The 12842-nt window shown below is 40.5% G+C and overlaps 1 protein-coding gene across 1 annotated transcript; it reads right to left on the reverse strand.

Moving 5' to 3' along the window:
- Positions 1-2808: 2808 nt before the first annotated feature.
- On the reverse strand, positions 2809-3753 carry LOC139046493 (olfactory receptor 1J4-like). The gene has a single exon (XM_070519941.1). It carries the CDS (start codon positions 3751-3753, stop codon positions 2809-2811), a length of 945 nt encoding a protein of 314 aa, XP_070376042.1.
- Between the last annotated feature and the right edge of the window lie 9089 nt (positions 3754-12842).

Consider the following 12842-nt stretch of genomic DNA (forward strand, 5'->3'; position numbering starts at 1 on the left):
GTCACGCTAGGGTGTGTGAAGTTGTTTGTCATCGTTTTACTTTGCATTTTCCTGATCCTTAAGGATGTTGAGCATATTTTCATGCACTTACTGGCCATTCTTATATCTTCCATTTATGAAGAATCTGCCATTTTTATTGGATTGATTCTCTTTTGATAATGACATGTAGGATTTTTTAATTCATGTATTCTGGATATGAATCCTTCATCTGCTATATATAGTGAATATTTTCTCTAGTCTGTGAACTTGATTTTTTTAAAGTGTCTTTTGATAGACAGAAGATTTTAATTTAGATGAAGTCCAATTACACATTTTTTTCTTTTTTGGATAATATTTTATGTGGGCTGTTTATGAAATATATTTAACTCAAAGTTGTAAAGATATTCTTCAACATTTTCTTCTAGGAGCTTTAAAACTTAGATTTTACAGTATAAATTTTTTTTCAATTAACCAGGTAAATGTAGGTCTGTGTCTGGACTGTGTTATGTTTCAATAATTTATTGTCTATCTTCATGCAAATATTGCACTATTTTGCATATTGTAGCTTTAACTTTTGCATATTGTAGCTTTAGTAAGTTTAAAATCTCTTACTGTCCTTTTAATGTTTCTATTACTTTTGGTGATATCCTCTTTGCCATTTCTGAAAGTATGATTTTTGTTCTCTCCTTTAAACTCAATCCGTCTTGCTAGGGGTTTGTTAATTTTAGTAATCTTTTCAAAAGATCAGTTTTGAGGGGCTGGCCCCGTGGCCGAGTGGTTAAGTTCGCGCGCTCCGCTGCAGGCGACCCAGTGTTTCGTTGGTTCGAATCCTGGGCGCAGACATGGCACTGCTTATCAGACCACGCTGAGGCAGCGTCCCACATGCCACAACTAGAAGAACCCACAACGAAGAATACACAACTATGTACCGGGGGGCTTTGGGGAGAAAAAGGAAAAAATAAAATCTTTAAAAAAAAAAAAAAAGATCAGTTTTGGTTTAGTTGGTGTTTTCTCTATGATATACTTAATTTTATTTTATTGTTTCCCCATTTGTCTTTATTATTTTCTTCCTTCTATTTTCTGTGGGTTTAAATTCCTTTTATTTTCTTACCTACTTGACGCAGAAGCATATGCCTTTGATTTTTCACTTTTGTCTTTCATATGTATTTAAAGATAGAAGTTTTCTCTCGAACATTCTATTAGTTGCATCTTACAAATTTTCTATGTTATATTTTTATTACTGTCAGTTTTTTAATATTTTCTAATTTCATTGATATTTGTTATTTGGACTATTTAGAAATGTCTGTCTTTATTTCAAAATAATTGGTGATTTACTGTTTATTTTTGTTATTGTTCTGTTGAATTCCATTGTTCTTAAAGATCATACTTTGTGTTATTTCAATTCTTTGAAGTTTATTCAGTCTATTGTGTAACCCATCATGTAGTCATTCTTGTTATATATTTCATGAGCAAAAAATAAAAGCATATCCTTCAGCTATCAAGTGCATGGCCTATTGTGGTGAATGTTCCATGTGGGCCTGAAAGAAATGTATGTTTTGCCCTTGTTGCTTTTAGTGTTCAATAATTGCCAATTAGGTCAGGCTGGTTAATAGTGATGTAAAAATCTTCATATCCCTGTTGATTATCTACTTGTCATGTCATTTACCGAGAGAGATGTTAAAATCTCCAATCATGTATTTGTCTATATGGCCTTTTAGTTGTCAATTTTGGCTTCATGTGTTTTGGAGCTCAGTTTTTAGGTTCATACACATTTAGGGTTGTTTTGTCTTTTTTATTATCTCTGAAGAAGATATACACGTGGCCAATAAGTACATGAAAAGATGCTCAACATCATTAGTCACTAGAGAACTAAAAATCAAAACCACAATGAGACACCACTTCATACCTCTACGATGACAAAAATCAAAAAGAAGGACAATATCAAGTGTTGGTGAGGATGTGGAGAAGTTGGAACCCTTATACATACATGGTTAAAATGTAAAATTGTGTGGCTAATTTGGAAAACAGATTGGTAGTTCCTCAAAAGGTTAAATATAGAGTTACATATAACCCCACGAAGTTCAATCTTAGATATGTATCAAATAGAAATGAAAAACTTGCACATAAATGTTCCTAGCAGGATTATTCATAATAGCCAAAAAAATTAGAAGCAATCCAATGTCTATCAACTGAGGAATGGATAAATAAAATGTAGTCAATCCATATAAGGAAATACTATTTGGCAATGAAAAGGAATGCAGTACTGATGCATGCTACAGCTTTTTAATTTAAGGATGACAGTTCTTACCAAGCTGTTTTATATGTTCAATGACAACCCAAACACCATAACAATAGTTTTGTTTTGTTTGTGTCAGGCAGAATCTATAATTTGAATGGAAATGCAAAGGGCAAATATAGTCAAGATAACTTTTATTAGGTCATTTGATTTATGAAAAAGACAGTACTTCAGTGGGGGAAAGAATGCAATTTTTAGTAAATTCTTATGTATCCATTGGATATCCATATGGGAAAAATTAATCTGGGTCCATATCTTAAAACATACACAAAAGTCTCACAGGCTTGCAGTGAACATCACAGTGTAATGGAAGGGTTTAGAATTTCACTTAATACATACAGAAGCGTTAATACACAGAATTCAGAGAGCAAGTGGGGGAAAATACAAGAATTAAGTGAAGAAAAAGATGAGAGGAAACTTAAAATGAAACTGGGAGAAGAATGGTGTCAGTGATAAGAGTTGTCTAAGTTACAACTATTTTAAAGGACACGTATTTTATTGCCCCCATCAGTGCCCCTGACAGTGCAATTGAATTAACGACACCAAGGGATGTTCTCGGTCCTGAAAATTTTCTGAAAAGCATGCTTCATATCCTTATTCCTCAGGCTGTAGATGAATGGGTTTAGCATGGGTGTGACCACCATGTACATCAAAGAAGCAATCATGTCCTTATCTTTGGAGCTGCCTGATGAGGGGAAATAATAAACACCTGCAATTGTCCCATAGTATAAAAACACTACAAAGAGGTGGGAGCCACATGTAGACAAAGCTTTAGAGACTCTTTTTAAGGAGGGGAGCTTCAGGATGATGAGTGCCATGCGGATATATGAGCCTAAGATAACACTCAACGGCAGGATGAAGATCAATCCTCCTTCAGTGAGGATGAGAAGTTCATTGAGAGAGGTGTCTGAGCAGGAGGACTTGAGCACAACAGCAAGATCACAAAAGAAGTGGGGGATGGTAGTCCCTGCACAGAAGGATAACTGGTCAACGAAGAGGGTGTGCAACAGGGCTTGAGCACAAGAGGAGACCCAGCATCCAGCCACTAGGATGATACAGAGCTCATTCCTCATGATGGTGGTGTAGTGGAGAGGGTGACAGATGGCCACATATCTGTCATATGCCATCACTGCAAGAAGAAAGCTGTCAAGGCAACCAAAGAATATAAAGAAATAGACCTGTAAAATGCACTCTGCATATGTGATAGATTGACATTGAATCTGCATGTTTATCAGCATCTTAGGGACAGTGATAGATGAAAAGGAACTGTCAGAGAAGGCTAGATGGCTGAGGAAGAAGTACATGGGAGTGTGGAGGCAAGAGTCCAGCCTGATGAGCAGGATGATAAGCAGGTTCCCCAGCACTGTGGTCAGGTACATGCATAGAAATAAGGCAAAGAACAGGCCCTGCTGCTCTGGTGGGATGCGGAGCCCCAGGAGGAGGAACTCAGACACTCTGCTCTGGTTCTCAGGCCTCATATTGTGCTTTTAGATACTGGGGATAGAGAAGAGTTACAAATATTGGAAAAGATGATAGGGAAACATTCCATAATGTAATTTTCTGAGAAAACAATGAATTTTTAACCATATTCCTATTAATTTCTCACAGCTGTGGATGCACGCATATTCCCTCTATTGCAGTCTGGCTCCAGGAAAACATCACGCCCCAAATCAGCCAAGACCTCATTGCACAGAAGCAAGAGGGTGTTAACTGTTTTATTCAACCATTATTTATTGAACATTGAGCCTGAAAACAGCCCTCTGCTAAGGACTGAGAATGCAGCAGTGGACAAGAAAAGCAAGATCATTCTCTTCTATGAGTATATTTTTAATGAGAAGACTGGGATAATTTGTGACTCTGAGACAGAGCTGCCTATAATAGTTCACTATGGCAGAAATAGTAGATGAGCCTCTGCAAACCAGTACCAGTTGTTTCTACCTTAAAGTAACATGAGACTCCAGTGCTGAGGCGGTGTTGTTGGAGTGTTGTCACACTCCTCCTGTGAACCTGGCCAGGTCTCTTTGACCTACAGCTTTAAACTCATGGTCACTCTAGAAGTGGGCGGTCATCTAAAGCTGCTTGATGCCAGAATAGCTCCCAAAGCAGAATAGTCCACGAACTGTCTTTCAAAATAATGGGGTACGTTGTGGGGCTTATATTCTGTGCTGGGTACTATGCTAAGGGATTTACATGCATTTCCTAATTAAATCCATGAACAAGATAAAAATCTTCATTGCTGTGCTAAGAAGTAGTGTTGTCTTCCCATTGAAGCTGTCTGAAAATAGAAACATAAATGCTATAAATTCCATAGGCATACACAGTAGCTGTCAGAGATGGAAATGCATACATATCCATATACATATAAGGGAATATATATATATATGTATATTTATATACACACATTTATGATGTGGATATATGCATACGCATATACATATAGATGGAATATATATAAAGATATATATTGTGTATAAATATTCCTGTATATATCAATATAGTCCTATATATATATAAACACACAAATATATATGGAATATTACATAGGACAATACATATATATAATTGCCATTTTCTGTAGGTTAAAAATGATCAAACGTTGATTGCTTCATGTAGTTCAATCTAATATTATTGTGTAATCAGAACCCATGCTTTTAACTGGAGCTCTCTTGTTTCATTAGTTATGAGCACTAGACATTTTGCATTACTTTAGAGCTGCCAGGAAACTTCAGTTGTCCAAAATTTTCTTAGTGCCCTGCCCAGATAATTTCTTTCATTCATATTTGTTTATTTTCCAATTTACAGAAGGCTCTCACATACATTAACTTCTGTTCATGCCATAAACATTTATTGAGGATCTGTAAGCTTTCATTAGAGATATGAAAACCAAGGCCAAAGAGCTACATAACTTTCCCAAGTTCTTGCTGCCATTTGCTGAGGGTTCTGCACTCTGACTTCATACAGCATGATGTCTAACGTTTCTTTGCCTGAGATGTTAGGTGAAAGTGAAAAGTTACAAAACTCTGAGTGACTCAATCACACTCACGTGTATGAAAATGAGAGCAGACCCTTTTCAGGAAACAGTCGCTTGGGGCATTGGTTATCTCATTGTTACTCCAGAAGGAGGTCACTTAAGGAAATATTTGAGGTCATAGGTGCAAATCACAATCCTCCAAACACACATACAAATATCACACACACATACACAAACACACACACACAAACTTTGCTGATTTGAGCATTCCAGTCACCTGTGACCAGTTCCCATCTTAAAGGAAGGATGGCCACTATGTGGTTCAGTTCATAAACACTCATATACATACATACAAGTCATAAATAACATGCAAGGTAAGACATACACAATAAGGTATCACCCACAAATACACTCACAATGCACCACTGACACACAGGCATGACACACCTGGCAAAACACACAACTCACATACCACATATACATAACTCATTACTATTTATATCACCAATAACACCCAAGACCACATACACAATTCAAAAATCTTGCAAGAAACATACACCAACAACACACATGCACACCCAGCCACACATTCACTACACCAAGAAGCGCACACACTCCCATTACTGAGAGATGTGCTTCACCCCTTTCTGACCCACACCCCTCCCGGGGGAAGGTAATCAGCATGGGGCAGTTAAGCCTATTCACATAGTCACAGTCACTAAACCACTAACAACCCATGCAAGTGGTAACATACACAATATAACATACAAAAGCGAACAATATACTTTCTTGCTCTCATACATGAGTGAGTCACCACACACATAGCTCACAGATACACTAGCACACAGCTGGGCAAAGGTTTGAAGACCCTCTGACCTGGGTTCCTTAATAAGGCTGGGCATCTTTTTCTCCAGTAGCAGAGACAACAATCTCACTCCTGATGCTTACCTCTCATCTGCTCAGCTGTAATGCCCACCCAGTGGGAGAAATGCCCCTGTCATAACAACAGGAGTCAGATATTTAAGATTGAAGGCACGAATCAGGCGTTCCCAATCACACACTAGGAGGCTGATAACTTGGTCTACAGACACTAAAACAGAGCCCAGGTTGGGTCTAACTCAGGAAATGAATCAGGCTGTGAGTCAGATACCTAGTACACACACACACTCATGCAACTATCAAATAACACGAGCACAACCATACACAATACATGCAGACACACACCCATGAACACAAAGGCACGCAAACCCAGAAGCACACAGGTGGATCCGTCGTCAAGTGCAGATTTCTAGCTCCTTCTGACCTGTGCTCATTATTGATGAGTTCAGACACCTCTTCCAGACTGTTACTCAAATCCTCAGCTTCTCTTCATAATAAAGGAGGAGCCATGGTGGATTAATTGGCCAATTTCTCACTGCCGTTTGGGGATCTGTGGCTCCAGGAGCCAGAGGGACTGAAGTCACAGGGATCAGCGTCCCTAATGCCAGGGATGTCTTGGACCCCTTTCTTCTTGGGCATGGTTCCAAGTTCAAACTTTTCTTGGGCATGCTTCCATCTGGGATTCAGAATTTTTTCAAAAATTCAATTTTTGAATGATTTCAGACTTAGAAAAAAGTTGTACAGATGATAGAATGAATTCCTGTATGCCCTTCACCTGCCCTCCACAAAGGCTAACGTTTTACTGTATTTCCCTCGTTACATTTGTGGACGTGTGTGTGTGTGTGTGCATGTGTGCGTGTTTTTGTGTGTATGTGCATATAGAATATTCAGGCTATAGATCTTTGGTAGGCATACTATAGTGCATATTAACAGAAGGCACATGATTTTGTTCAGATGTCAGAAGTTGATGACACTTTACACAGGAAGAGAATTTAAGAGAAAGTTTATTTCTCACAGGAAGCCTTCCTGGGGAGAGCTGGATGGTGCAAACAGGCCCATGTTGGCTTGTGAAAAGCAGAGGGAATGGGTTTGGGACTTTGTTATAATTAAGGGAAAGGGATGGGGAAAAGCTTCTCCTGGAGAAACTGACCATGTTCTACGCTATCTGAGCAACTCTGCCTGTGTTGTTTATCTACACGTAGCACCCTTAAGGGAACAAATATCCCTTTGATTGGTCAACAGATAACCTAAGGCTGGTGATTATCAGCAACCACAGCTGTCAGAGTGCTCTGCCTCTCATCTAGGGCTTCGAGGGCTGTGGTAGTTTGAGTCACATATTTGGATAATTTTTTGGACATTTCCTGATTGGCATCAATTATTTTATTTTGTTGTGTAATGTTGTGGCCTGCAAGGCAGCGCCAGTTGACCCCCAATGTGGTCATCAGAATAAAGGCGATTGGCAGAAATATAACACACTTGGTGGTGAGAATAAAGTTGCTGAGCTTTGTTTAGGGGAAGGAGCCCAAAATGCAGATAGTGCAAGTCAAATTGTGAGAAGAAGCCTGAATTAGAGGAATAAATTAGTGCAGGAGGGATGGATACTGGGGGAATAAAAGAATAACCCTCAAGGGCTAAAATCTTAGACTTAGCATTTGGCATGGGCAACAAAGAGCTAACATGTTGCCAGTAAGCATTTTGATCAGGACATAATATGGGGCTATACCGGATAGTCTGAGTTAATATTTTATAGGAAATACTTGGAGAACAACCAAGGTTTAGACTCAGAGATATGGCCCACCAGATAGATGAATAGGCAGTGTGTTGTATTATTGTGAAGGTTTAAGATCAGTTAGATAAGCTATGACATGGTCAAACAGTTGAGAGGGTGCCTTATGGCATTCCTAGAAATTCATATGCTTTAAAACATGGCTGTTCACTCCGTAAAGGTTCCATAAAAATTGTTTTGTACTGCAACTTTGAGTTTTAGTGGTATATCAGAGTGTGGAGCTAGAAGTGCAGAGATCTGGGGAAGGAACAGGAAATACAAGGATGGAAGGAGAGGGGAGAGTAGCTTGTGATAGTTGGGGTTGGATTGGGAAAGAAGGGATAGGAAGAGCAGGAGGGGGTTTAGAGAGTGAAGGGAGTATTGGACAGCAGATATGCAGAGGACTCAAGATGGTGGAAACTTCCACCTGGATGAGTCCAATGGGTGGATCAAGGTCACCATCACAGATGATTCAGCTGTGGGTCTGATGTCATCATCAGGGTTCAGTCTGATGTTATCATCAGAGAGGGGTCCAGCTGCAGGTCTGATGTCATTATCAGGGATGTGTCCATCTGTGGGTCTGATGTCACCATCAGGGATGGGTCCAGCTAGGAGTCTGCTGTCATCATCAGAGATGGGTCCAGCTGTGGGTCAGATGTCATCTGGTGGTCCACCAGGCCACCATGGTGTTTGTTGAGGGTGCGGTCATGGATCTTCCTTGGTTTATAATGATTTTGGACTGAATATAGCATTTTGAGGCATAAAGTGGTCATGAAGTCACAGAAATGTACAAATGTACTTGGAAAATGTGGGACTCAATGAGCCAGGAAAGATGCTGCTATATTGGCATTGCACTGAAGGTATAATAATTCCAAAGGGGCTCATTGCATGCATCCTCACATTAGGTTTCCCACTGCCCTTTAAATAATGGTCTGACATTTTGAGAGGCAAGATCTGAGCATAGCGGCATTAATTCAAGAGGCTTAACAGTGGGGCATGGAGCAAGCAAATGCGCTACCTCCTGTGTGACGTGACTCCCTTGTGAGATTAGGATGGTCAATAGCTTTAAACACTGTAGAAAAATTTCTCAGCAAAATGGGACTGCAATTATGGCATCATCTAATGATTGGCTGTGGCAGTGGTGTTGAAAGGCCCACATAACTATGAGTGGAAGGATGGGTGAAATATAGCCCAGAGGGTGTCACGTTGCCAGGTGCAGTCCACCTGTCAACTTGCAGTGTGCTAGGCCAAAGTTATTATCCAAAGTAGTCATATCCAAGCTATGAAAATCCAGAAGGATAAGTAATAGTAATAATTTGTAACATGAAATAATTTGTACTATATGGGTGCTATGACCTGAGGCACTGGGGGGCTGCTGACTAATATAAGCATAGTGTGGACCAGTTGATATTCCCTTTCCAGATCTATTTGACTCAGAGTTACCTGCATTCCTTAATGGGAGATGCTCTTGGATGAGACCAATTTTAACCTTTCTCTACCTCTCTCTTCTGTCCACAATGTTGCAGGTGTGAGTTGAAGCATGATCTCAACTTTCTGAGTGACATCATGATCGGCATTATTAATTAAATATCCTTTAGAGTCAGAAAATTTTGGCAGAGCTTGCTACTTAGGAAAATCATCAAGGTGTCAGAATAGCTCTAGTGTACAGCTAGAGGGGCATTAAATAGTGGGTGGTGTATAACTAACAATCTGTCATCAGTCTGGCTTCCAACCCAGTTGGAATGGGATCAAGGCTGAAAAGGGATAGTTGAAAGGGGAGTTGATGAAGGGAATGCCTAGTTCAAAGTCATTTTCATAAGCCATGACATGTGAGATGCTACCACAGAGGGCAATGAAAGGCAATTAGGGTGTTTTCAGCACATGTTGACATGGAGTAGAGAGTCAGAATTTAGTATAATGAAGGCCATTGACAGGAAGGATATCCATTTAGAAGACCATATGTTATTTTGTAATATCAGTAAGGTTAGTTTAAGCAAGTCATTGTGGTATTCCATAAAACCAGCAGTCAGGGACCTGAAGGGAAGGTAGAAATTCCACTGAATGCTTTGTCCAAGAGCCTAATGTTGTACATTTATAAGAAGTAAAGTGAGTGCCTTTGTCACTGTCAGCATTATTTTGAATTCCAAAAGGAATGAGAAGTGGTTTAATGAAGCCCTGTATGGTAGCTTGAGCAGTGGCAGGTCTGGTGGGGTGGGTGAGTAAGATGCCAATGTAGATATCTACCAAAGTCAAGACATAACTAGTGGCACTGGCAGTTGGGGGCAGTGGCTCAACAAAATCTATTTGCCAATGACTGTATGGAATCTCCATGGAATGTCACCCCAGGGATTATATAGCTAATGATGCGTCTTCTCACACAGCGTGCATAGATTTCTTACCATGGGGTCCATGACAGAAGAGACGGAATACTATGCATGCAACCCAAGACTCAAGGGCAGAGGCTCCCCTATGATCTGATGTTTCATAGGTCAGCTGAGTCAAAAGGAAAGGAATGCAATCTGGAATGTCATCTGAGGTTCCTACCCTGGTCTCTAAAATTTTTGCACCAGCTCTGGCATTAGATTGGGACATGGTAGAATGAGCCTTAGCGTGGGCAGAGACATGTGTGATCTTAATTTATATCTTTGATATTTGAGAGGCAAGGCATTCTCAGAGTTCTTTACCCAAAAGTGGGCAACTCTGAATGAGAAATTGTTGTTGCCATTGGCCAGACCAAATGCTTAGACCATTGGAAACGGCCAATTGCTGAAGATGTATAATTGGTGTCAACTGTTGCCCAGGGAATCCTCCAATTCCAAGATGACTGCCTAGGGTTCTGCCAATTCTGCTGACCCTTGGATCCCATCCTTGACTGGTGATATCCCAGTTGACGGATGAAAAGTAGCAGCCCTCTGCTGAGCTCTATCATGTGTGATGGTGGTGCTACCATTCATATAATATGTGAACTCTCTTTGCTGTTCACTTAGTTGATACCAAGGGGCTCCCTAAGTAGCCAAGGGATCCAGGAGAAGGGTCACCTGACCTCCTCTGGCGCTGAGGCATCTGTCAAGGAACTGAGAACAGGGGAGGCTACCTTCTGGAATATGCTAGAGGGCTCAGGTTTGCTCCATCTTGTAGATACCACTTCCATTTCAGCCACAAGGTGTCCATGTCCATGCTGAGCTTCTAAGATGCTGCCCAAAGTGGGTAACTGGGTACATAGTTTCAGATCTTGTGAGAACCTCTGTTTCCAAGACAGCCCAGTATACAGCCAGAAATTGCTGCTCTAATGGTGTGTAACACGGGGCCTAAGCAGGAAATTTTTGTACCAGAACATCATGGGAAACTTACAGCTATTGTGAGTGGTTCAGAGACACCAAGAAACATAGGAGGTGGTTGCCAGAGCTTCTATTGTAAAGGAGTCTCCAGGAGGTACTAAAGGAAGTTTCTGTCATATAGCCACCTGTACCAAATCTAGGGCCTTCTGTTGTAATGGGCACCATTCAAAGTGGGCTGATTTGCTTGTGATTGCATAAATGGGCCTTAGTAGTATTTGTAAATGAGGAATATGCTGCCTCCAGAACCCAGAGAGATCTAATAGGTGTTGGGCTTGCTTGAGAGTAGTAGGAGCTGATAAAGTTAGGAGTTGCCTTTTAACCACATCAGGAATGAAATGGCCCTCAGTGGATCAGATGATGCTTAAGAATTTAATTGAGATGGCAGGTCCCTGAACCTTAGGTAGAGACTATCCCATCCCCTCTTAGTAAGCGCAGTGGCAAGTGTTTGTATGTCTTGTGTGTGTCTAATAAATTTCCTCTTAAGAGGATGTTATCAATGTGCTGCCATACTCAGATGCCTGGGGGCAGCTAGATCTGATTAAAGCCTTGCCAGCAGAGGTTGCATGTGGTGACTGGATTACTGAGGTACCCTATGGGTACCTGAGTAAAGGTGTATTGTGTTCCTTCAAGGGTGAATGCAAACTAGAGGCCAAGAGGCTGTTAAATTTGGCACTTAGAACATATTAGACAAATCTATAACAACAAAGTATTTGCCAAGGAAGATTGAATGGCCTTGGTTATTTCAATTATGTTAGGTGTAGGGGCCTTAATGGATGGGACCACTGCATTAAGGATAGTGTAATCTACCACAAGAGACCATTCATTCTTTCTAGGTTTAAGAAAAGGGAAAATTAGGCTATTAAATTGAGAAACAGCAGGGATAATTATCCTTTCTCTTAAAAAATCTGGTATAATGGGTTTCAATCCTTGAAGGCCTTTTTTTTTCAGTTTATACTAAACCATATTAACAATATTAAGAGGTGAGGGCAGATGCACAGTATCCCATTTGGTGGAGCCAATAGTTTTGGCCAAAGTTTTAATTTTATTCTGGTGGCCACATGGCCAGTTATAATATCCATCCCCATGATGGGAAATCCAAGGCAGGGTGGGAGCTATGACCACAGAAAAATTAGACAAAGTTATTCTGCCAATGGTCAGGGTAAGGCAGACTTGTTTGCCTTCAATCTGTGTCTAATATTACCTTAGAGAACACAGGGACTTCCTTCCTTAAATTTAGTAGGGTGTCTGGGATTGCTGTGATTTGACAACCAGGATTAATCAAGGCCATAAAATGTTGCTTAGTATGTGGTTATGAACGGACCACCATCATTGTATAAGAGGATTGTCCCTAGGTGGTGGCCAGGATCCCAGGGGCATGGCATGTCCCTGATGAGGCTGAGGAGATTGCCATCGTGTTAGATCAGGGAATGGAACAGTGGGTTCTGCACCTTGGGAACCAAGGTTCTGAGGAGGAGGAGACTGGATGCACTATGTAGCTTGTTATAGAGGAGCCTGGAGATCTTGTCAAGATGGCGGCATGAGCAGACATTGAACTCACCTCCTCTCATGAACACAACAGAGTTACAACAATTTTTGGAAAAATTACCCAGGATT

The sequence above is a fragment of the Equus asinus genome, chromosome 10 (assembly GCF_041296235.1).
Source record: "Equus asinus isolate D_3611 breed Donkey chromosome 10, EquAss-T2T_v2, whole genome shotgun sequence".
NCBI classification, from domain to species: domain Eukaryota; kingdom Metazoa; phylum Chordata; class Mammalia; order Perissodactyla; family Equidae; genus Equus; species Equus asinus.

Excerpts from the sequence above, each read along its gene's own strand:
- LOC139046493 (XM_070519941.1), bottom strand. The coding sequence starts at position 3,753 with ATGAGGCCTGAGAACCAGAGCAGAGTGTCTGAGTTCCTCCTCCTGGGG.